Genomic DNA, 25,595 nt, shown 5'->3' with positions numbered 1-25,595 from the left:
TGCTACTAAAAGAAGGCTGACGACTTCCGGCGGACACGTTCCAGAACTCCCGGGAGCAGAGCGATCGGGGGAAAAGCGTACAGACGCAGCCTCGGCCACGTCTGAGCCATGGCATCCAGCCCCAGAGGGGCCGGATGAGTGAGGGAGAACCACAGCGGGCAGTGGGACGTCTCTCGAGACGCAAATAGATCCACTTCCACCGGGCCCAGCCGCTCGCACATAGCCTCCACCACCTCGGGGTGGAGTCGCCATTCCCCGGGCCTCAGCCCCTGCCTCGACAGGATGTCTGCTCCCTGATTTTGGTCCCCGGGAATGTACATCGCCCTGAGGGATGACAATTTCCCCTGGGACCACAGAAGGACCTGATGCGCCAGTCTGCAAAGAGGGCGCGACCTCAGGCCCCCCTGGTGGTTCAGATACGATACTGCCGACATGCTGTCGGATCGTATCAGGACATGGTGGCCGCGGAGGTCCGGGAGAAAGCTCCTCAGAGCCTTGTAGACCGCCAGCATTTCCAGGCAATTGATATGCCAGGAAGAATGCCGGGTCCCCCACAGACCCCTGGAAAAGCGGCCTTCCATGACCGCGCCCCAACCAGTGAGGGAAGCGTCTGTTGAAACGGACTTCCGCCAACACGACGCTCCCAACACCGGCCCCTGGGACAGGAACCAAGGTTTCTTCCACATGACGAGGGAACGAAGGCATCTGCGCGTTACCCTGATCATGCGAAAAGGATTCCCCCTGGGGGAAAACCCCTTGGTTCTCAGCCACCACTGGAGGGGTCTCATGTAGAGCAGACCGAACGGAATCACGTTGGCTGCTGCTGCCATGAGACCCAGCAGTCTCTGAAACTGCTTCACAGTGAGGCTGCGGCCCAGCTTCACTCTCGAGACCATCGCCAGTATGGACTCCACGCGTGCGGGGGACAGTCGTGCCCGCATCAGCGTCGAATCCCATACAACCCCCAGGAACGTAGTCCTCTGGGAGGGCGTCAACACGCTCTTCTTCGTGTTGAGTCTGAGACCCAAGCACCTTATGTGGGCTAGAACGACATCTCGATGTCGAACCGCCATATCGTACGACTGAGCCAAAATCAGCCAGTCGTCGATATAATTGAGTATGCGGATGCCCTGGAGTCTCAACGGAGCCAGTGCTGCATCCATACACTTCGTGAAGGTGCGAGGGGAGAGAGCTAGGCCGAACGGAAGAACCCGATACTGGTACGCTTCGCCCCCGAAGGCGAACCGCAGGAACTTCCTGTGAGCTGGAAGGATGGAGATATGGAAGTATGCGTCCTTCAGATCTATCGTGACGAACCAGTCCTTGAACTGGATCTGAGTCACGATGGCTGGAATTGTGAGCATCCTGAACCTGTATCTCCTCAGAGACCGGTTCAGGTGCCTGCTCTTTCTTTTTCTTTTTCTTCTCTTTTTAGATCTAGAATTGGACGCAACCCCCCATCCTTCTTGGGAACTATGAAGTACCGGCTGTAGAACCCGGACTCCCTGTCTGGTGGAGGAATATTCTCTATAGCCTCCTTGACCAGCAGAGAGCGTACTTCTTGCTCCATCACCCGCACCTGCTCGGGACCGACCACAGTTCGAACCACCCCGTTGAATTTCGGGGGAGGGAAACCGAACTGCAGTCTGTAACCCCGTTCCACAGTACGCAGGGCCCACGCAGATATACCCGGAAGGCATGTCCATGCGCCGAGATAATCTACTAAGGGAACTAGCCTCTCGAGGCCAGCCTCGGGTGTTATTCGAGCCTCTACCCCAACGCCCTGAAGCGGCTGACCGGCAGGGTGTCGTCGGGGAAGAGGTCCGTGAGGCGCACGCGGCTGCTGAACTGTCGCAAGTCCTAATGGAGGCGACTGGTTCAGTGCGCGCGCGCAGGGAACCGATGCGGCCCGAAACGTCTTGGACGGCGGGAGCGCAGCAACGATTCCCCGAGAGTCCCAGAGTGGAAACGACCTCGATCGCTCCACCCTGTGGGGGACGACTCTCAGCGATCCTGCCGAAGCTAGGACCGCTTGGGAGCCTTCTTAGCCTGGATGACGTCCCTCAGGTCGCTCTTAGGCTGAGAAGGCTTCCTGCGAGAGCGCCGCCTCCTTTGCCAAGCTCCCTCGGGAGGGGCGCGGGAGGCGACACTCTGCCTCTGCACATCGCGGTGCGATGAGCTGGGTGAGGGTCCGGGCTGCCCACCCGGGCCTGCTCTAACTGCAGAGCCCGAGCGGCGAGGGAAGAACTTCTGGAAGGCGGCTGACTGCTTCCTCGCCTCCTGAAACCTCTCGACGACAGTATCCACTGCCCCGCCGAAGAGGCCAGAAGGCGAGATCGGAGCATCAAGGAGAAAATGTTTCTCGCTCTCCTTGATTCCCGACAGCGTCAGCCAGAGATGCCTCTCAACGCATACCATTCCAGCCATAGAGCGGCCCACAGCGCGAGCCGTCTCTTTGGTAATGCGGAGAGACAAATCCGTTGCCTTCCTGAGCTCAGTGAAATCATCCGGAGATGGTCCCTCGCCCTCATCCAGCTCTTTGAGGAGGTCGGCTTGGTATGCCTGCAGGACCGCCATGGTGTGCAGACAACCAGCAGCTCGACCTGCCGCACCAAAAGCCCTGCCGACTAACTTGGATGTGTCGCGGCAAGGTTTAGTGGGCAGCGACGGAGCCTTCAATGATGCAGCGGCCCCGGGTGAGAGGTGGCTCGCAAGCGCCTCTTCCACCTGTGGCAACGCTGCATAACCCAACTCAGCCGTCCCCAGCACATTAGCAAAATCGAGTACTGGGGGATTAGCTACACGGGCTGAGAAGGGTTTTTCCCACGATCTACACAACTCGTTATGCAGATCGGGGAAAAAAGGAAGACCCCGCCGTGGAGGTTGAACCCGACGCCTGAAAAAGCGTTCATCCAGCTTAGATGGTGGCTGGATGTCCACTATTTCTTGTGGCCAATCCAAACTCAGTTTGGCCACAGCGCGGGTTAAAACCTCCACAAGCTCCTCAACAGCGGATGCGTGGGGTGGCGAAAGCCCCACATCATCCACCTCGATCCTCGAATTGTCTGATTCCTCAGAATCAGACAGCCTGAGAACCGCATCCTCCGCCCCGCGGGAAGAAGCCGCATCGCGGGCTTCCACACGGGGCGGGAGGATATCAGAATCTTCAGAGGAGGATAGGGAGGATGCCTCAGCAGTCCCATATCCTCTTGAAAGATCCCGCTGTGAGCCCCACGATCTACGGCGCCGCGCTGCCTCAACAGACGCAGGCCCAGAACCGCGGGGCTCACGAGGCTGACCGGTCTCCTCAAAGACGGCCAGCCGCGAGCGCAGCACCCTCAGCGGCAGCAGTTCACAATCACCGCAAGCCGCCCCCTCAAGAGCGGCTTGGGCGTGCTGCACGCCGAGACACTGCACACAAAGCTGATGTGTGTCCGTGCCCGTAATGTAGCGCGGACACGGGTGCACACACAGCCTGAAACGCTCGCTCGCCATAATATATAATAATGCTTGCTTTCACGTTGTAACAACACCTTCAGACTGAACAAACAGAGCGCTCACGCTGAAGAGCAAAAAAGCTATCTCTGTTTCGTTCAGACGTCTCTTTGTATCTTCCGGGTATGCCGTCACATACGACGTCATCACGCAACACCAATCGGATTGGGCTGATTCTACTGTTTCTTCAGACGCTTAACGCGAGGGGCGTTCCCCAAAGTGTCGTCACGATGACGCAGTTCGAGTTCCCTCGAAGGGGAACGTACTCACCAGGCCCATACAAAAACTTCACAGTAGATCCAAAATCCTGGTTTGCCTATAATTCTTCAGAGTCCAAGGATGGTGGTTTCCTGTCCTCTCTGCTGAACAAGTGTACATGATCTCAGATTATTAATTCCAAAGCTCCTTTACATTTTATGACAAGCTTGATCTTAAAACTTGCTGACAGTAGGGATGGGCATTATGACCATATAATTCTACATACATGAGAAATTTTATTTTACAATAACGATATCACAATATATTTATTTTGATGGATATTTTTTTTAAATGCTACAGAATAATACTGCTTTAAAAGTCTTCACTGTATGATATTCAATTAATTAATATCACTTGATTCTTAAAGGGGCTATATGCGTTTTTCTGAAATTTAAACTCGCGACTGACACCTGTGGCCAAAAAACAGAACTGCTCTCATTTTCTGCTCGCTCTCGCAGCGGTGGTGACGTCACATCCGCAGACAGCGCGGGAAAAGACGACCCGCCAGAAAATAGGAAAAATAGGATACAGGCTTATAGGTGCACCCACTGTGAGCGGACAAGGTGTCAGAATGCTAATCAGGAGATATTTTAGTCATAAATGGTAAAATAAAAAGGCTAATGTTACGTTTATTTTGGGGAAAAAGTTGCATATAGCCCCTTTAAAGAAGCAGAAGGTCTTCTCTATTCTTTTGTTGTTTTATTAAAATGATGACAAAGCTGCAGCCCCTTTAAGAACGGATGCACAGAATGACACGCATCCGGGTTTCCCCACGTTAACTTGAACTGTTTGACTTTACTTAAGACATAACTGACTGTTTAAATCAAGTGAATACCTCACATGACAGGGTTACTGAGATATTTGTGTGCATTTTACAGAAAGATAATTGATTTCGGGATCGCATGCTGTCTGGGAGAGGCTTATTTTAACACATGTATGTCCCGTTCATTATTCTAAATTCATGCATGTTTCCTTGTCAAAATGTCAAAAAGTTTTAGTACAGTCAGTGCTGCGTTATATACGCTATATTCCCATTCCGCAATATAAAAAGGTGATGTTAACATTTACTGCAAAATCGCTAACAATAGTCAGTATCATCAGATCGTCATAACACCCAGCCCTATCTTAACAATATTACAACACAACAAAACACAGAAACAGAATATGTAAGTTAATCACGATTAGCATATGACTTTATTGCAATAACGTTATATATAAGAGATATATCTTGATGAGCAGTAGAAACAATATAAAGGGATTTATGGTACCTTCTGCCGCCTGCTGTCCGCCATTGGAAACTTAGTCTGTTCGTATTCATGTTTTTTCATTCTCAGTCGACATCCCACAATCAAAATTCGTCCAAAATAAGATTTTAACAGATTTAAAATGATCCATGCAATGCCATTAATGGACCGAAGAAGCAGTGCTGTTGCAGATTAGAAGCTGCGATCGCGTCGCGTCCCCGCGAGCCACTCCAACGACAACGGGTGTATAATTCAAACTGAAGGCGCGCACTTTCATTGGCCAGATTTCTGGATGACGTTCAGATTGACCAATCACGCTCAAAAGAACACGGAAAGACAGCAAATAGCCTTGCAAATATAGAAAAAAAACTTGTTTTAAACAACAGTTAGAAAATGTGTATATTTATTTTTATTTGCTGTTATATTGAGAAGCACCTGGCTGCAGCCTGCAGATTGGGCGGGGTTGCACCTGGGGGGCGGGGTTGCACGTGTCACCCCGCCCATAACGCTTCTCATTGGTTAGTGGCAAAGTATGACGTCGGTCGAGGCGGGGTCGCACTTGGGGCGGGACTGCACGACTCGTCCCGCCCGCAACTCTTCTCATTGGTTAGTGACGTCAGACTTGACGCTAATCCCAAAACAGGAAATGTGGTAGAAAGCAATGCTCACAGTTTCTTATATACTTATGAAGTGCGTGCTATCATGTAGAAAACAAAACTGTGAATCCGTTAATTACTTATACCTGATGATGATATATATTATCAAACACATTGTAAGTTTGTTAACATTTGGATAACGTTATTTTTGTTCATGTATATTGTTTATTTACAACTTATTTGTAAGTTATTTCTGTTTTATTACCATTTCATATTGTAAGTGCTTTGGTTGCACATTAATTATTAACATTTAAATAAAAGTGTAATATTCTCAGCAAGAGTGTCAAGTGGCATTAATAATTATAGATTATGGATTTACTTGATAATGAAAAGGGTTATGGTAAAATGAATAACAAGCCAAGACAAGTAGTTAATTATTTAGGTATGAAACAGTTTAATTAGTTTTGATAAAGACAAACATACACCTCTCTTTTTGTACATATCTCTCGGTGTCTTTCTATACATCCTTCACACACTTACCTCTTTTAAATCACCTTTAATCATTCATTCATCCTTCCTTTCTTCACACACTTTCCTCTTTTAAATCACCTTTAATCATTCATTCATTCATCCTTCCTTCACACACTTCCCCTGACACTCTACCACTGACACATGAAACAGCAGTCTGGGTCCTCTATGCTGTCGTAGAATCCTCTAAGGCAACCACGCTTCCCGTTTCCATAAAAACCTGAACAGGTTTTGAAAAAAGTTCCACATGTTCTGCACTCTTTAATTTCAAAAGGCACCCGCAATTCAGCCTTTGATGTTTCACTCCATTTCCCCCAGTCCACAACACCTGTAGCCAAAAACACACACAAAAGAGAAATCTTTCATAATGCACGTCAAAGATTATGTTAGCCTTGGTACTGCTTTAGGAAATGCAAGAAGCATGATTACCTAAAGCCACTCTTATACCCATTTGGCCTTATGCATACTTTATTGCACACATTTAACAAACTTACTGTCAAGCCATGCATAGTGCGCCTTCTGTCTGAACAGGGCCTTGTTTACAATTGCTCTAAAGCAACTGCAAGTAAGAGACAGATTCATGTAGGCAGCATCTCCATCCTCTAGCACTACTTCTAGAAGTATCATCTCCAAGACATTCCAGGGTAGCTGGAAAGTATTTTTAAAAGGATTAATCCTTTATTTGCTTGAATGAAATACGACAGGATTTCAGCACTTAAGAAAAAAAAGGAACCTTACATTCAAAAGTTGTAAGTCAGGAGTCATGTTTGCCTTTTGTGCCTAAAAGGATAACAAAACAAAAATAAGTCAGTCTATATATGGTAAGAGATTAAAAAAATCTTATGAAATGTCTCGTACATTTTTTTCAATATGCCTCATTTGTCTCTTTCTTGCCCGTCTTTCTTCATCAGACCTATAATAAAAAGGAATACAGGACAGGTATGTGTTAAGCACAAGGTTTGTACCTTTCAACCAATATATACCAATTATTTTCCATTACTTTCCATTTAATTTTTAAAAATAAGATTAATAAAAATCAATGTTCAAATGACAAAAGCACCTCATCTTAACTAATTAATGACTAATAATTTTTTTTCCAGTAAGATGTATTGAATGAACCGTAAGTATTGTAGTTTAACCAATACTATCAGATAAACATTCTATTATATACTCATATTTGAAATGTATGAGACTTCCTAAAACTTTTCCAGCCCTGGAAATAGCCATTTTAGAATTCTATGACTTTTCCAGGTTTTTCTTGGCCGTACAAACCCTGAATGAGAAAAACTAATTGGAGCTTCAATAGTTTGTATAATGTGTAGAGACAAAAAAACAAACCTCAAGGGGAAATTCTCCAAAAGCAACAAACACCACCACCTCCTGATGCAAGGCACGTCAGCCTAAGATAAAAAAAAGAAATACTCAATTAACTTTTAATAATATTGGGGTTTGCCATTGCATATTTCACTTACCTCTGTAAAATCAAAGGGACCTCCTGTCACAAAGCTCAGTGAATACTGAAATGGTAAAAACATTACAAATACATTTGCTTAGATACATGTACTGGATAAACATCTAGCAAACGCCAGATCAGCATTATTAACTTACCATCAGGACAAAAACAGCACAGCTGTTGCTCAGATGTTGTCGTGGAAGGCCCTGTTGATGTTGACATGCACAGAGTCAAATTACCTTGACAAAAAGTTAAACCATTTACAATGCTTTTACAATTACATATTGATATGAATATTGGTACCGTAATATCATTGACACAGTATTCATGCCAATGCCCAGGAGACAAGATTTGTGCAATGTTTCTGTGATGACAAAACACAGACCATAACTTTAAAAACAGTTGCAAAAAACAGTTAATAGTGGCCATAGTTTTATTAAAATGTGGTTAGGAACGACCACAATCACAATCTTATCAAAAGGATGTTTGGAACGACCACACGCGTATCAAAATGTGGTTTGGAACGACCACAATTTTATCAAAATGTGGTTTGGAACGACCACAAGCGCATCAGAACGTGGTTTGGAACGACCACAATCTCTGAACTCTGAACAGTGCACTATAAAACCTGTAGATGAGCATGTATTCTTCCTGACTGAATGTTTTGCCATGTAGAGGGTCAAGGAAAAAAATGTCATGCTCCCTTGGCTTCATAATCTGTTGATAAGTCACAATATATACACACACCGAAAGACAACAACAGCAATTTATCGACAATATTATGCTGACATAAGTTATTCCAGATAAAGACTACAGATTAAGAATGACTTACACAAACCATCCAATGTCCTGGTATCCATGTTGGGAAGATAAACCAGTCAATGTTTTCATCCAGCTTGAAAACAAATAATATTGGTCAATCTAAAAAATTTGGAAACTGTGTGACTAGGTTTCACATTAAACTTATATACATACCGGCAGGTGCAGAAGTTGCTCTTCAAGTGTGCTGTCTGGCCATGTCGAAATCACATATGAATTAGCCGAAAATACATTCACATTCTGTATGGAAACATTCAACATACTTTAACATTCTCGATTTTGCCTTGGTGTTACATTTAAATTCTAAATTCACCAACAGCTGAGAGTATTAACATTCTGACCACTGTAAGCACATCTACAAAAGTATGTATATTTCAGCTAAGGAGTTGCTTAAAGGGGTAGTTCAACCAAGAATTTAAATTTTGGTGTATGATTGTACCTGTACATACTTCCATTGAATTGGAAAAAAAACAATGGGGAACTGTTTGGTTACCAATTGTCTTCATCTTTTATGTGCAACAGAAGAAATAAACTCATACTGGTTTGGAAGAACTTGAGGGTGACTAAATGAATGACAATTTTCATTTTTGGGTTGAACTATCCCTGTAAGCAGCTTAAGTAATAGGAGCACAAAATATTTCACCTGTGATTTCGCTATGGCCTCTACCACTTTCAGGCAACAGTTGAGAACCTGCGTTTAAATTAAACAGTAATTAATGATGAGTGTTTATTGAGTTTCTATCTTCAAATGAGTCTTTGAACTGTGTACCGTTCCCTCAACATATTTCTCGAGTCCCAGAGAGCACAGGTCTGATCGTTGCAGTGTTGTGTTATATACGGTTGCCAATCGCTCATATTTGCTTTTTCTGACATCCAAAGCATTGTTTAGCTAAAATTCAGATAAAGATAAATAAATGCACAGGTTGATGAACAGCATCTTGTTAAGAAAATTTTGCAAAGATTAACTTACCAGCTGCTGTTGCCCCTCATTTGGCATCGTTCCCCAAAATGCTTTGTTTGCTTTGATCATGTTTAGGCTTGTTGTTACCACAGGATTTGGACATTTAGGGTCACACTGCAACTGGGAAGCTGTACATAAAGAAAAAGATCAAACAAATCACTTAAAAGTTAAGCAAACCAAACTTCAAGAGTTGAAGAACAACCTCAACCTGTATGCAATGTATGGCTGCAAGTGACAGTCCTCTTTGCCAAGGATTTTGGGAGGATGGCTGGTGACTGGACAGAGGATGACTGAGCCCCCGACTGCTGAACAGAGGATGACTGAGCCCCCGACTGCTGGACAGAGGATGACTGAGCCCCCGACTGCTGGACAGAGGATGACTGAGCCCCCGACTGCTGGACAGAGGATGACTGAGCCCCCGACTGCTGGACAGAGGATGACTGAGGCTTGGTTGGTGGTGAAGGATGGCTGGCAATATGCTTCAACAAATTTGCCCGAGTTATCAGCGTCACTGAACAATAGCAGCAGTGAAAGTGGGATTTTGCCCGACATTTCAAACTGCATTTTAAAATGGTGAAATCTGAAAAGGCCAAAAAAAAGAGGTATTAAAAATAATCTAAAATTAAACTTCACTTCACAAGACAGTGACAAATTGTCATCACCCATTTTTGTGATTTGAGCAACAAAGACTATACTTTGGATATTTGCACAATAAGGTTTACCTGAGCCTTAAAATTAAGCATTCTATTACAAATTCAAACGCAATGAAATCAGAAGCATGCAGAGTGTATTATTGACTGGTTTGTCACCATATTTTACTTGATCTAAAGTGACAAGCAAAAGTCTGTAAACTCACCCTGATGCTGCACTGCCCGATGAAAGTGGTTTTGAATGTGGTAATACATCAGCTGTGGCATGCTGGTGTACTGGCAGAACGGGCACTTGCTAGTGCAGTCTTTTAAACACCGCTCACACTCCTCCTTGCTTAACACAGTTTTGTGCATTTTTGCACAAGGGGGAATGGCTCTTAAAAGAGCCTTTGAGTTATAAAATGAACAATGACAAAAAGAGGAGAGAAATGGAGGTGTAAGGATTAAGAAGAGTAAGGATTGGAGAATAATCAACAGAGCAAAACAAAGAATACAGATAACAGGGTACACAGGGAATGTAAATGGGGGTGACAGTGCCAAGGATCTGCAAACAGAAGGAAAGAGATCATCAGTATTACCATAAAATGCTTCATTATTTTATATGGGGTGTCCAAAGTCGGACTTAGAGGGTCATGTACTGCAGAGTTTAGCTCCAACTTGCCTCAACACACCTGTCTGGTTTTCTGTTCATTTTAATATAATTAATTAATTAATTAATAATAATATAGATATTTAACATTTAGGCTTATCATTGTATTCATGGGAAAAAAAGTCCTACAATATAATTGTGTATACTTTTAATATGAACTTGTCCAATATCTATCCTCCTGGTGTAGTTTTACCACTGCATTTCTTTTTAAGGGGCTTATTTTAGAACACACGCATATATAAACGCATATACACATATATAAACGTTATACGCGTAACGTTAGGCCTAACAATGCTTTTGAGAAACGCAACCCTGGTAATTATTCGTGTGATATGGTTGAGTGAGTAAAGTTACACAATCTTCTTTTTTCACATTTCCTTTTAACAACACCCCACACGCCACTTTAAAATTAAAAATTGTAAACAAACTGCTCGCCTGTACTCACCATACAGCGATAAACAGCGGAAATGAGATCCTAGAATTACGTCATTACTTAACGCCACTAACCAATAAAAAAGTCGTGGGTGGGACGAGTTATGCAGTCCCGCCCAAGAAGCGACCCCGCCTCGACCGACGTCATTATTTACCACTAACCAATGAGAAGCGTTATGGGCGGGGTGACACGTGCAACCCCGCCCCCCAGGTGCAACCCCGCCCAATCTGCAGGCTGCAGCCAGGTGTACTTGGTTATATTTAATGAATTGGTCAAATGGTGTTTTGTGGTGTGGGCAGAGGCCTGGAAGTTTCAACCTGGAGAGCAGTGCAGATTTGTACTCTTTAAAAACAATTATTGTTTGATATTTAGTTTGCTATATATTTTGTTATATTTGTATCCAGAATTGAATGTAAAACCAGTTTGAATGTCAAAATACACCTTCACTGTAAAACAGAAAATTAAAGTAAAATATCTTAATTTAAATAAGGAAAAATCTGTAAACTAATTGTGTTTTCTCTAAAATGTTTAATGTAAATTTCTGTGAAGTTTTTTAACTTTATTTGACTTAAGATATTTGACTTTAATTTTATGGTTTTTGTTTTGCAGCTGTAGCTGCTGTTTTTTTTAGGTTTTTATTTTTACAGTGTAAATATAAAACTAATAAGATTTACTTTAAAATGACAAAGAATAATGTTAAATTGTTAGTATGGACATAAACCTAAACTTTTAATATAATGAGCTAAATATTGTATTACAGTTGTTAATTTACAGATATTGTTTGTAATTTTGCATGAATTTGTTATTTATGAAAACAGAAAAACAATACATTGATGTTTCTGTATAAAAAAATGAGAATTACTGTAATTTGTCATTAATGATATAATCCTTAAAATAACAGTCAAGTTTATTTAGATATTGTTTGTAATTTTACATCGTTTTAAACATAATTCAAAATTACAAGAAAATACTGTAAAAAACTGAAGTTTTTTTCTGTAAAATTAGGATTATTTTTATTGGTTGCCTTATTTTTATTGGTAACCTTATTGGTTGCACCTACATCTATATTGTGAGTGGTGGATTTCAAACCTCAAAACGCCCCTTTTTTGCAGCGTGTTAAAGTTAAGAATCTTGGAGTGACACCTTTTGTTAACAGTTGCAGAGCTGAAAGATCTTCTTGTGTTTCTGTGTTTCTTGAGCAAGTGAATCCCTGCTCTTTTTTATTCCATATTTTATTTTGAGCATATCAGTTTTGGTGTTTTTAAAACAAACTTTTTTATTTTCCACATTTCATCTCCTTTTTATTTAATGCTATTATTGCCTACAATTTGTAAAACTTTGCAAAAATTGTTTGGGGATAGTCTAAAATGTTTGGTTAATTATCCTTTGTTAATTCCATTACATTTCTTTGTTTATTTCATTACATATTCAGATTTTTTTGTGAACGTATATGTTCAGACAGGGTTTTTATTTTGTACTGCTTTTATAAAAAATATTTGATTAAGAGACTGTTTTCATGCAGTGGTTTTAAGGCCCTGACACACCATTCTGATGGTTTGGCTCAGATCCAGGCAACGTGAACCAACCCCACAGTCGGCTTTAGTCATTGCTAGTTGGGTTTAGTGTTTCAGGGCCTTAAGAATTATTTTTACTGTACAAAAAGCTTGTTTGCTGTAGCCTACAGTAGACCAGAGATAATTCTCAATCCTGAAGTCCTCCCCTGCCCCCCCTCCCTCTGAGAACAGCCAGCACCTAGTGTCAGTCATTAACATATGAAAGGTCTTCTTCACACATACAGTCTTCAGTCCTAGCACACCCAGCAGTGTTTCAGCTGTATATGTCCGTGAAATTTCACGGATTCCTGAATACGTCCGCATACGTGAGGTTTCCGGGTTTTTCTGGAAATATACTGTTCCGTGTTACTCTGATCCGCTTTTTCCCACATACATCCGGTAAACATCAAATTACACATGAGTATACCTTGCCCGGATAGTGCCGGATTTCAGTGTTTTCATGCAGTGCTAGATGCACCCTAGTGGCAGAATATGTCATTTGCAGCCAGGGTCATCTAGCAACTCTCCGTTGGCTTACGAACTTGAAAAAACAAACTCTAGTCAGGCTTTGGCCGCGACTCTGGAAGAGTTGGAGTTAAGCATTTCTTTGAGAAAAGAACGGCACTGAAGTCATTCTTAAAAAAGGAAGATGTGTTTGGAGTTTTGCCGACCAGATACGGCAAAAGTTTAATCTACCAACTAGCTCCGCTTCACCTTCTTCGTTGCTCTGGTTGGTTGCAGCGTTATCCTATATTTGCGTGCAGAGGGAATTTGAAAGACAACCGTTTATCCCACCCCTCGGATTGAGCCCTGCCAATGGTGTGTTCCCAACATCTTGATGTGGGTCTGGCTTGTCAGGCTACTGTACACATACTATACACTGTGAATTCTGTAATATTTTTTTTTTCATGGGTGTATACATTTATTATATAATATAATTATATGGACTCCTTATATTTGGTTATTTGGTGTTCTCTCTGAGTCTAGATTGACAGCCTTAATTTAAACATATGTCAGGGTTTAGCATAGACAGAAAGACGAAGGAGGAGAGATTCAATTCACAAATGGAGTTTAATATAGAAGGATCTCTCAGGTGAGTACACAGGCAGAACAGCCAAATGTTAGGCCTAGTCCACACGTACATGGGTATATAACTGGAGTTTTTCCTCCTCCGTTTTAAAAAACAATCGCGTCCACACAAGCACGGTTTAAAAAAAATCTCCGTCCACATTGAAACGCAAAACCGCGCTATGATTGGCTGCTTGATTTACACATCAAATCAAATCACTTTATTTGTCACTCTACATATGCACAAGTGCAACAGTAGGTGAAATTCTTAGGTGCAGTTCCGAGCAACATGGTAGTCATGACATGACATGTACAACATTTAAAGCAGCATCAGATTACACTGATGCGCCCACAATTACTCACAGCACAGTAAACTCTACAATAAACAATAAATAATTTACACAATGTGAGTGTAGTTCTCACAGCTTTAAACAATATACACATACTTACAATATACATATACTTTAAACAATATACACTAAACATACACTAAACAATATACATTACGCTATAATAGTAATAATAATATACAATGTACAGTATAAAATATTATTCACAGATTGAAAAATTGAAATCCAAAGTGCAATAGATGCTGTATGATAAATAAATGTGTATATAATGTGTGTTTATCTACAGTGGGTTGTGCTGAGTGATATTCTGTCCAGTGTGTGTTATGATCCTGATGGGTCAAGAGTTAAGGAGTCTGATTGTTTGTGGGAAGAAGCTGTTCTGGAGTCGGCTGGTGCGTGATCTGATGCTGCGGTACCGTCTGCCTGATGGCATCAGTGAGAGCAGCCCATGGTTCGGGTGGCTAGAGTCTCTGATGATCCTCTGAGCTCTCTTCACACACCGCCTGACATAAATGTCCTGGAGGGAGGGAAGCTCACCTCCGATGATGCAGCTGGCCGTGCGCACTACCCTTTGCAGGGCTTTGCGGCTGCGGGCGGTACTGTTGCCGTACCAGGTGGTGATGCAGCCAGTCAGCAGGCTCTCTATGGTGCAGGTGTAGAACCGTGTGAGGATGTGGCGGCTCATTCCAAACCTCCTCAGCCGTCGCAGGAAGAAAAGGCGCTGATGAGCCTTCTTCACAACGGCCTCGGTGTGGACGGACCATGAGAGTTCCTCTGTGATGTGGACACCGAGGAACTTGAAGCTGCTGACTCTCTCCACCGGTGCTCCATCGATGGTGATGGGGCGGTGTTCTCTCTCATTCCTCCTGAAGTCGACCACCAGCTCCTTGGTCTTGCTGACGTTGAGGGAGAGGTTGTGCTCCTGACACCACCGTGTCAGAGTGTGCACCTCCTCTCTGTAGGCCGTTTCATCATTGTCAGTGATGAGACCTACCACCGTCGTATCGTCAGCAAACTTGATGATGGTGTTGGAGCTGTGGGTTGCCACACAGTCATGTGTGTACAAAGAGTACAGGAGTGGGCTGAGAACACAGCCCTGAGGGGCTCCAGTGTTGAGAGTCAGTGGTGAGGAGATGTTACTGCCCATTCTGACCACCTGGCGTCTGTTTGACAGGAAGTCCAGGATCCAGCTGCATAACAAGCTGTTTAAGCCGAGAGCCCGGAGTTTAATGTCAAGTATGGAGGGCACAATGGTGTTGAATGCTGAGCTGTAGTCTACAAACAGCATTCTCACATATGTGTTCCTCTTTTCCAGGTGGGAGAGAGCAGTGTGAATTGTTGATGAAATGGCATCATCAGTGGAGCGGTTTTTGCGGTATGCAAACTGCAGTGGGTCCAGTGAGGGGGGGAGAACAGAGCAGATGTGGTTTCTGACTAGTCTCTCAAAGCATTTGCTGATGATGGGGGTCAGAGCAACAGGACGCCAGTCGTTTAAGCAGAGTGTTTTTGACTGCTTAGGTACAGGAACAATGGTGGACGTTTTGAAGCATGTGGGGACCACAGACAGGGAGAGGGACAGGTTAAAAATGTCCGTGAAAACTCCAGCCAGTTGGCGCGCGCACGCTCTAATGACGCGGCCGGGAATCCCGTCTGGACCCGCAGCTTTACGGACGTTCACCCGCCGGAAGGATCGGGTTACATCCGCTTCAGATACGGAGAGTGCACTAACCTCTGTATCTTCAGCCGCGAGCTCTCTCTCCGCGAGGGCGGTGTTATTTCCCTCAAAGCGAGCATAAAAGGTGTTGAGCTCGTCCGGGAGAGAGGCAGCGGTGTTCACGGTGGAGTTTGTGTTCCCTTTATAGTCTGTGATGGTGTTAATTCCCCTCCACATGCTTCTGGAGTCGGTGGTGTTGAACTGTCCTTCAATCTTGTCCCTGTACTGGCGTTTTGCTGCTTTGATTGTTTTCCGGAGGGCATAACTTGCTTGTTTATGCTCCTCCGCATTACCAGAGTTAAAAGTGGAGGTCCGCGCATTGAGTGCCGCGCGAACATCCCCATTTATCCACGGCTTCTGGTTTGGGTACAGCCGAATTGTTTTGGTCGGAACAACGTCATCTACGCACTTCCTGATGAAACACGTTACGCTATCAGCGTAGACCTCGATGTCGTCATCAGAGGCCGACCGGAACATCTCCCAGTCCGCGTGATCAAAACAGTCCTGTAGCATAGAGTCCGATTGGTCTGACCAGCACTGGATGGTTCTGAGGGCGGGTGCTTCCTGTTTCAGTCTCTGCCTGTAAGCGGGCAAAAGTAGAATGGACGCGTGATCTGATTTGCCGAATGGTGGGCGAGGGAGGGACTTGTAACCCTCCTTGAAGGGGGAGTAGCAGTGGTCTAAAACACGGTTCCCTCGCGTGTTGATGCGATGGGTCCCATCCACGGCACCGATGCACTGAGGGATGCCATGGACTCAGTGAAACTCTTCTACAAGTTTACTTTGGAATCAGTGACAGGTAAATGGAAGCTTCAGCTTAAGTTCTGCCAGGAAGACTTAATCACTTCGTCACTCATTAACTTCATCTCTATCCAATCACGTCTTCATATTTTCTGTATAAAGGTTGTACTTACACATGTTTGAGTTCGCAGATGCCGATGCGACAACCTCCACCCTCCCCACCACCACCAGGATGGTTCCGTCCATACCTCAAAAGGGGGGTCGGCTGCGCTCACTGCCTTCACAGGCAGGAATATGCTGATCCGCTACCCTCGGATTATAAACTATGGACGGGGCCTATGCCAAAACTTTATTATGCTTGCTGGGCTGTCAATAAATGTATGCTTCGTTCATCATTCTATCTCCCGAGTCTTTCTGGTAGAACTGTATATACACAGGGGCAGGGCTCAAGTGGACTGAAGCTTCACACACTTGCCTTACTATGTTGTATTATTGTATTCTGGCGCCTCTGTTCTGCAATACAATGAGATAACTGCGCATGTATCTGTATATATGTAATAAGCGCTGTTAGCAGAGTTATTTAAAGTTACGTCCGCCATTGCATAGACTCCACTCATGTATAAACAAAAGCGATAACGGCGCACATTTTGACTTAACAAGCCGAAATCTCCGGTTTCACCGTCTACACGACAACGCTGTAACCGGAGTTTCTAAAAAACTTCACCCTGGCCGGAGTTTTCAAAAAAGTCCGGTTTCAGTAACCGGATACTGCGATTGCGTGTGGACGAACAGCCAAACCGCGTAGAAAAAGCTGCGGTTTGGAAAATACCCTTGTTCGTGTGGACAGGGCATCACACACAAACGTAAGACATACAATACCGGACAACGAGTGACTGAAAAAGGCAGAGCTTAAATAGGGAATACAAACGAGGGTGATGACACAAATTAAATGAAAGCTTTAGCATAAGTTCTGCCAGGAAGTCTTAATTGTCACGTCACTTAAACTTTTTATCTGTCCAATCACATTCTAATACTTGGGTATAAAAGATCGGTAATTACTCATGTCTGAGTTCGCAGATGCTGACGCTCCAATCCAATTGCACGCGTCACTCGCCGACCAAAAATATCTAAGGACACGCAATTCGTTTGCGACTACTCCGAATCTGACGATGATTTCGTCTCACCTTCTCCTCCGGCTGCACGTCGCAGCTCACGAATTCAGAGCCGTACCTCTCCATGGGCTCAGATGTCATCCGAGGATATAACTAAAGCTCTGGAAGAAGCCGGCATACCGTCCGTCATTTCGGCGGCCAAAAATCTTGGCGTGCGCGATTTGCAACGCTCACGGTCATTCGGCTGCATTCTGCCCCAAAGCATTCGCAAACAATGATCCGGCTGCTGTCCATAGTGCTGAAAAAGTAAGACCTTCTTCAGACAGCAGAAGTCGCCATACCGCAAATTTCAATGGTTTTCCTGTATGTTCTCGTTTCAATGAATCTGTCTGCTCATATTCTAATTGTAAATTTCTCCACATCTGTAGTTCTTGCAAGGATCCGCACCCGAAATTCGTCTGTCCACGCCGGTACAAACCGGAAGCCAAAAGGAAAGCCCCAAATCAGAGAAAATTCTGAATAGTCACCCATCTACTCCTATCAACATTTTAAACCTTTCAAATTACCTTTTTTCTCACCCTGATCCGGTCTTTGTGGATTATTTAATCACTGGCTTGTCTCAAGGGTTTCGGGTGGGAGTTCGTTCACACCTCTCTGCCTCTTTCGTTGCAAAAAAATTGCAATCAGCCAGAAATGAACCCGACGTGGTTTCAGCACTACTGGAGAAAGAGGTTAATAAAGGATGTGTTATTGGCCCTTTCGCTTCCCCTCCTTTTTCTCCCTTTCGGATTAATTCTATCGGTATTGCAACGCGCAAATATTCTGGAAAAAAATGTCTAATTTTCGATATGTCTTCTCCTCATTCCTCTAACATAGCAAGCGTTAATGAATGTATTCCTCTAACTCCTTTCTCTCTACACTATGCCTCGGTTGACAACGCCATTCAGTTAATCAAGTTAGCTGGCCAAGGTGCTTGGTTAGCTAAGGCTGACATTACAGATGCTTTCAAAACCATGCCAATCCAACCTTCCGACTGGCATCTTTTTGGAGTTAAATGGAAGTCTAAGTTCTATTTTGCTGTAAGGCTCACATTCGGGTGTAGAAGTAGCCCCCACATATTCAACAGTCTCTCCGAAGCTTTGTGTTGGATTCTGCTGAATGTCTGTAAGCTTCCTTTTGTTCTGCATTTACTTGACGATTTTCTGTTGATTGATTTTCCTAATTCTCAATCTTCCATCCTCGACATACTTAAACAGGTATTTAGTGATGTTGGCGTGCCTCTCTCTGCAGAAAAAACATTGGGGCCCTCTACTTCTCTTGAATTTCTTGGCATTTCTCTCGATACGGTCAAAATGCAAGCTTCTCTTCCTCACGAAAAGCTCTCAAGGATCAGATCCTTTCTGGACAGTTTTTCCTCTTTACGTGTCGTTTCGAAACGTGATATACTTTCCCTGCTCGGTCACCTAAATTTTGCCATGCGTATAATTCCGCAAGGAAGGGCTTTTATTTCTCGTTTGCTAACATTGGCTCATTCTACTCAAGACCTAAGCGATTCGCTTCAGTTAGACGAAGGATGTCTGTCGGATATAAAATTTTGGACTCAGTTGCTAAATGATTGGAACGGCATTTCTTTTTTTTACAATGATGCTTTCGAATCATCAGCAGACCTACATCTATTTACCGACGCCGCCCCATCCATTGGATTCGGGGGGGTTTTCCAAGGACAATGGTTCGCAGATAAATGGCCAATAGCATTTCCCGCGTCTACTCCTGGCTCCGTTTCTTCCGCGCTCTACGAGTTTTATCCCATAGTTATAGCCAGTTTTATTTGGGGCCCAGAGTGGTCAAGGAAACGCATCATGATGTTCTGCGCTAACGAAGCCGTCGTTGCCATCATTAATAAAGGCAGATCATCTTGCCCTACGATTTTGCCTTTCGTGAGACGCCTAATCTGGCAATCAGTTGTCTTTAATTTTATCATTAAAGCTGCTCATTTACCCGGACACTCCAATGTCATTGCTGATGCAGTATCTCGTTTTCGTTTTCAGACTTTCAGACGGCTTTGCCCTTCAGCCAATATGGATCCCACACCTTGCCCTCCCCTATCAGCAGCGATTTGTTAAATTAGACGACTTGGTCAGATCAGCCAGACATTATATGTCTAAAGGAGTAGCTCCTTCTACCTATAAAGCTTACACTTCCACTTGGTCTTCTTTTTTAATGTTTTGTTTTTCCTTTCAGATTCCTTTATTTCCCATTTTGATTACGACGGTCTGCTCCTTTCTTATCTTTAATTTCGAAAAACGCAATCTTAAACCTTCTTCCATTCGGAGAGTACTTGCAGGAATTCAATTCTACGCCAAATATTTTAATCCTTATTTTCCAAGTCTTTTCTCTGCTACTTCCATTCGGCTATTGCTAAAAGGCATTAGTAAATCCTCTAGTAATTCTCCAGATAAACGGTTGCCTTTTACGTTACCCTTATTGCAAAGATTAAGTACCGTAACGGCCTATTTTCCACATATACTAACATTTTACTAGAAGCTGTGTTTCTAACTGCTTTTTACGGGTTCATGCGTCAGGGGGAATTTACTTCAGCAACCAATCACTTCGATCCTGCTCATGGTCTTTCCTTCTCTGATTTACGCTTTTCACCTAAATTCTTTACACTTTTTCTCAAGCACTCTAAAAGTGTTTCTGAAGGTTCTGGAGTCACACTAACAATTTCTAAAATTGGCAACAATTTCTGTCCCTTCTCATCCATGCTCAAATTTCTTAAAGTTCGTCAGAGATCCTCAGATCATTCCCCTCTATTTATCCTACTTAACGGAGCACCTCTCTCTAAAGCTGGTTTAGGAATCACCTAGTCTGTCCTCAAAAGTTGCAGCCTATCTTCCTCCCAGTATACCGGCCATTCCTTCAGGATTGGGGCAGCCACTACAGCAGCTGAACGTGGCATTTCTACTGCAGCCATCAAGATCCTGGGCAGATGGTCTTCTTCGGCATTCGAGTCTTACATAAGACCTGATTCAAAAATCATCCTTGAAGCTCAGCAAGCTCTCCAATAATGGTTCAGGTAATCCCTATGCAACTACTGGTGGTGGTATATAAAAAAAAAATATATAAAAAAAAAATATATATATATATATATATATATATATATATACTATATATATTGTATGTGGTCTAGCAGACCGTGTGGCCCTGCGGCCTGTCTCTGTGGTCTAAGCAGACCGTGTGGCCCTGCGGCCTTGTCTCTGTGGTCTAAGCAGACCGTGTGGCCCTGCGGCCTTGTCTCTGTGGTCTAAGCAGACCGTGTGGCCCTGCGGCCTTGTCTCTGTGGTCTAAGCAGACCGCGTGGCCCTGCGGCCTCGTCTCTGTGGTCTAAGTAGACCGCGTGGCCCTACGGCCTTGTCTCTGTGGTTTATACATGTGTTTAAAAAAAAAAAAAAAAAATATTTTCAGCAGGCGGCGTTCTATGTCCACGCCTACCACGTTAACTCTTGTCCTTCTTCTTTTAGGAACTCCAGGACACAAGACCGGTGGGTCTACTTTATTTACCGTTTTGGGGGATAGGCTCCGTCCGGGCGGAAGCATTCTTCCACCTATTTTTGGGGTCGGCTGCGCCTCTGCCTTCGTCTTCAGGCAGGATATGCAGAGTCCGGACCCTCAGATTGCGAGCTACGGACGGGGCCTACGCCAAAGTACTTTATTGCTTGCTGGGTTGTTAATAAATGGATACTTGTCACAGTATTTATTCTCCCGAGTCTTTCTGGTAGAAATGAAAGCTTTAGCATAAGTTCTGCCAGGAAGACTTAATTGTCACGTCACTTAAACTTTTTATCTGTCCAATCACATTCTAATACTTGGGTATAAAAGATCGGTAATTACTCATGTCTGAGTTCGCAGATGCTGACGCTCCAATCCACCGCCATCCTCCCCACCACCTCCAAGTCAAATCCTTCCCTACATCCACCCCACCACCACCAGGATGGTCCCTTCCATACCTCAAGGGGGGGTCGGCTGCGCCTCTGCCTTCGTCTTCATGCAGGATATGCAGAGTCCGGACCCTCAGATTGCGAGCTACGGACGGGGCCTACGCCAAAGTACTTTATTGCTTGCTGGGTTATTAATAAATGGATAATTGTCACAGTATTTATTCTCCCGAGTCTTTCTGGTAGAACTAATGATGACGGTGACGGTGACCATGACAACAGAGGAGTGGCGGGAAAACTAGAACAAAGGAACATGTGACATGGAACAGGATGACAACAAAACAGACAAGCATGTGACAATATGCAAACATTTTGTATGCTCATAGAATTCCCTTCTTAATTTTGGGCAGTCTAAACTGTCAAAAACATTTTTATTTGATTTGAGATTGGATCACAAAACTGTAACTGCAAAATATGGTTGATGGCAAATGTTCATAACTTGTATTAAAATATATGTAGGCTAACAAATACGTATATGAAGCCATGTTTAATAAAGTATATTTGTATAAATATGCATTTCATATGCATAATACAAAAGAATATGAGACAGATATTAGGAACATGTATTTTACATATAAATTTTGTCAGGGTTCTATTACATGGATAAGGTTTTAATCTTGGTTTGGTGACAGCTCTGACACTCCTATTGTCTTGCGGGTTTGAGTTCGCTCGGATAATGAACTCTTCTGTCTGTGTGAATTTCTCTGTGTGGTGTTTGGATCCTGGCATTTCATTCTAGTTTGGTTCAGGCTTCGGACATTAATGCTCCATGTGCGGAATGACATCATCAAGTATATACTTTAAATGTTAAATGTCTGTGGAGGAGCTCTGACCTCATATGTGGTACCATTTGAAAGCTTAGAGTCTCTACTTTCTGGAGACATGCATCACTTTGGCATTTGTTTTACACAAAGTAACTTATTTACACTAAATTACTCTGGGACCATTTCCGCCTGAATTTGGCCAACCCAAATTGAAAAGCTTCCCATAACCACATACAGTGGTCTAAATACAACATGTTGGTGTCATTGTACAGGAAACCCTTTGAAGTTTCATAAAACACTGCTAAAAGTGATAAACATGTAAGTATATGTTGTCTGAGCTGTAATAACACCACCCTAACCCTAACCCTGTAATCTGATCCCTCGTTAACATGATAATGCATGGCTGGCCAAGCTCTTTCAAAGAGCTTTCACATGATCTCCACCTATTTCTTCACCATGAGCGAGGAATCTGTTGTTGAGGATGGACTGATTTTTAGAGGATAGAGAGTCCTGATACCAATATCGCTACAAAGTTACTATGTGACATCGAGGCCATCCAGGTCTGGCGGCCACAAAACGCAGGGCAAAAGTAACAATGTACTGGCCCACAATGTATAGTGATATAGAGAGGGCACGCTCGCGTTGTGCTCCTTATAATGCCCTCAAACTACATCACTCAAGAGAACCAATGCTTCCATACAATTTTCCTGACCTTCCCTGGATGTTCACTGCTGCAGACATCTTTGAATTACATGGCAAAATGTACTTGGTTCTAGTAGACTCATTCTCGGATTGGTTTCAGCTCGACCATCTACCTGACATGAGTGTCAGTGTAATTGCGAAAATTTAAGAGACACTTTGCAGTCCATGGCATTCCTCAGACGCTCATGACAGACAATGCACGGCAGTTTGTATGTAGTGAATCTTCCGATTTTGCATGTGCTAAGGATTCTGAGCACATTCGGAGTAGCCCTCACTACCCACAGTCTAATGGCCTTGCAGAGCATGCAGTGCGATCCAACAAACATCTGCTGGAGAAGCTCTCAACCTAACAGCTATGTGGTGATCTCTCAAGGCAAACAGTACACAAGAAATCAACTTTTCCTTCTCTGTGTTCAAGAGCCTGCACGTGGGTAATATGATTATAGGCCCCTTTCACCAGTTTCACCTCCCACAACCCCCCTGTCATTTGTAGTGTTGCCATCTCAGAGTGAAGCACCTGCTACTGGTGCTGCTGTTGCTGCAACTGCCCAGCCAATAGTGACTTGTTCAGCGAGAGTTAGCTGTCCTAACCCACATTATCAGGACAATTTAACTGGTGAAACACTCCTTCTAGGGATTCACAATCAATCACTCAATCACTCAATCAATCACTCAATCAATCACTCAATCAATCAATCAATCAATCAGTCAATCAATCAATCATATTTTATTTATAAAGCACTTTAAAACAACCAAAGTGGACCAAAGTGCTGTACAGCAAAAAATCCATAACTCAGTCATATTACATAAAATACAAATGAAACAGATTTGAGACAAACGCCAATACCATAGAATCAATAAAATAAAACAAAATGTCAACATCAGGTGTCAAATGCCAAGGAGTAAAGGTGGGTTTTAAGACATAGTTTGAAAATAGACAGCGAATAGACAGTGGGAAATTAATAGAAAAGAAAATAGAAAATATTTTGCAAACGTGATAATAAATCAATATTTCTCCAAATATGCACACTTTTGAACTAAGAGCCATAGCAAACGCAGTTCATTGCAGCTGTGTGGATAAGTACAAATATTAAATTAGGATTACGTAACCTTTGTGGAACAGAGGCAGGATAGTTTTTCATTATGGTACAAATAAAGAACAGGCTGAACAAAACCAGCCAGCAAAAAACAAAGCATACAAATGGACACAAGTGCACGAATATTCTGTTCTGTCACAATGGTAAAGAGTCCTGAGATAATATATGGAACATATATGATAACCATGTTCACAGAAGTTATTAAAATGATATTAAATGCTCGTCTCTTCATGTGGTTTTCCTCCTTTCTCTCTCTCCCTCTCTCTCCTGGTCCTGACTGCTTCAGAGTTCTGAGAACAGCCACAAGACAAAACAACTGGATGGAGAGGAAGAGCAGGAACTGCACTGAGTAGAACCATGTTTGTCCTGTACTATTCAGAGAGAAGTACAAAAAACAGGAGCCAAGAGTGATTATCCAGGCCGCAGTGCAGCAGATCACTCTATATCTGAGAGGTTTGTACTTCAGAAAGGATACAGGATGAACCACTGCCAGGTAACGCTCAACACACATTAGACACTGAAACAGAGGACGACCAGTGATGGCTAGTCCCATTAAAAAATGAAATAATCTTGTGAGATTTGAAAACCAAAAAGACAGTAGAAAAATCAAAGAATTCACACAGTTACCTATCTCACAAACAGAGAGATTGAGGTTGAAGAACTGTGATGCAACTCCACTTCCTGTTCCTGTGATGATGAGCCATATAATATAGGTGTGTACAGGAATACCAAATAAAAAATTAAAACTGCATGCACACATTCTCAGAATCTCCACTAGCCCAAAGGAATAAGTTGTAGATGATGCAGGTGTAGTGACGTTCACTGTAGAATTGTTCATTTTCTTCTTGAGTTCTCAATCTTATTCATAAAATTAATAACTAGTAGCAGTGATCTATTGGAAAAGAGAAGAGCAAATGTTCTAAGAAAAGACAAAACAAATTGACTCAAAATTTAAATTTTCAATATATCCCAGTCTCCAATTGTACACAATTTACATCCATTTTACCAGATCTTTCCAATATTGAATTACTTTCATATCCAGGAAATTTTAAGTAACATAATTAATAAACCAATACATCGCAAGCCATAATTCTACAAAATAGTTGAAACACATTCTTTAAATTACTTAAAATATTACTTCAAAATTGTAGAATTCTAGGTTGTAGATTCTATTATAAAACAAATGTAGTGCATTTCTTAGCCTAAATTTATTGTTTTATTATATTATATACTTTTCTGTCATATTTGAAACAATACATTCAGCACTATTTTACTCATTCAGCTAATTTATCTAATTAACCCATTACACTTAAACTACATCTGGTAATCACACTCATGTTTTTGCATGATGTAAGTAAAACAAACAAATAAATCAAAAAGGAGAGTTTGTAACCTGAAGAGTAAAAGTCCAGT

At 43.0% G+C, this 25,595-nt stretch overlaps 2 protein-coding genes across 2 annotated transcripts in view; one reads left to right on the top strand and one right to left on the bottom strand.

The window, feature by feature from the left end:
- LOC307137025 (uncharacterized protein) overlaps positions 1–25,595 on the top strand; it is a 636,016-nt gene that overhangs the window by 292,363 nt on the left and 318,058 nt on the right. The gene's annotated exons all lie outside the window — the stretch shown is intronic.
- LOC307137818 (uncharacterized protein) lies at positions 6,962–9,379 on the bottom strand (the record flags this gene model as incomplete). Its single annotated transcript, XM_079835783.1, has 10 exons — positions 9,364–9,379; positions 9,163–9,282; positions 9,037–9,084; positions 8,550–8,633; positions 8,407–8,469; positions 7,878–7,938; positions 7,730–7,780; positions 7,594–7,638; positions 7,460–7,521; positions 6,962–7,034 (listed from the first exon to the last, which is right to left on the bottom strand). The coding sequence occupies exons 5-10, from the start codon at positions 8,463–8,465 to the stop codon at positions 6,962–6,964; spliced, it is 351 nt and encodes a 116-aa protein (XP_079691909.1). The 5' UTR covers positions 8,466–8,469; positions 8,550–8,633; positions 9,037–9,084; positions 9,163–9,282; positions 9,364–9,379.

Source organism: Gobio gobio (genome assembly GCF_949357685.1).
Source record: "Gobio gobio genome assembly, chromosome: 14".
In the NCBI taxonomy this organism is placed as follows: domain Eukaryota; kingdom Metazoa; phylum Chordata; class Actinopteri; order Cypriniformes; family Gobionidae; genus Gobio; species Gobio gobio.
The sequence above is the reverse complement of the archived record's forward strand: the minus strand, read 5'-3'. Positions and strand labels throughout refer to the sequence as shown.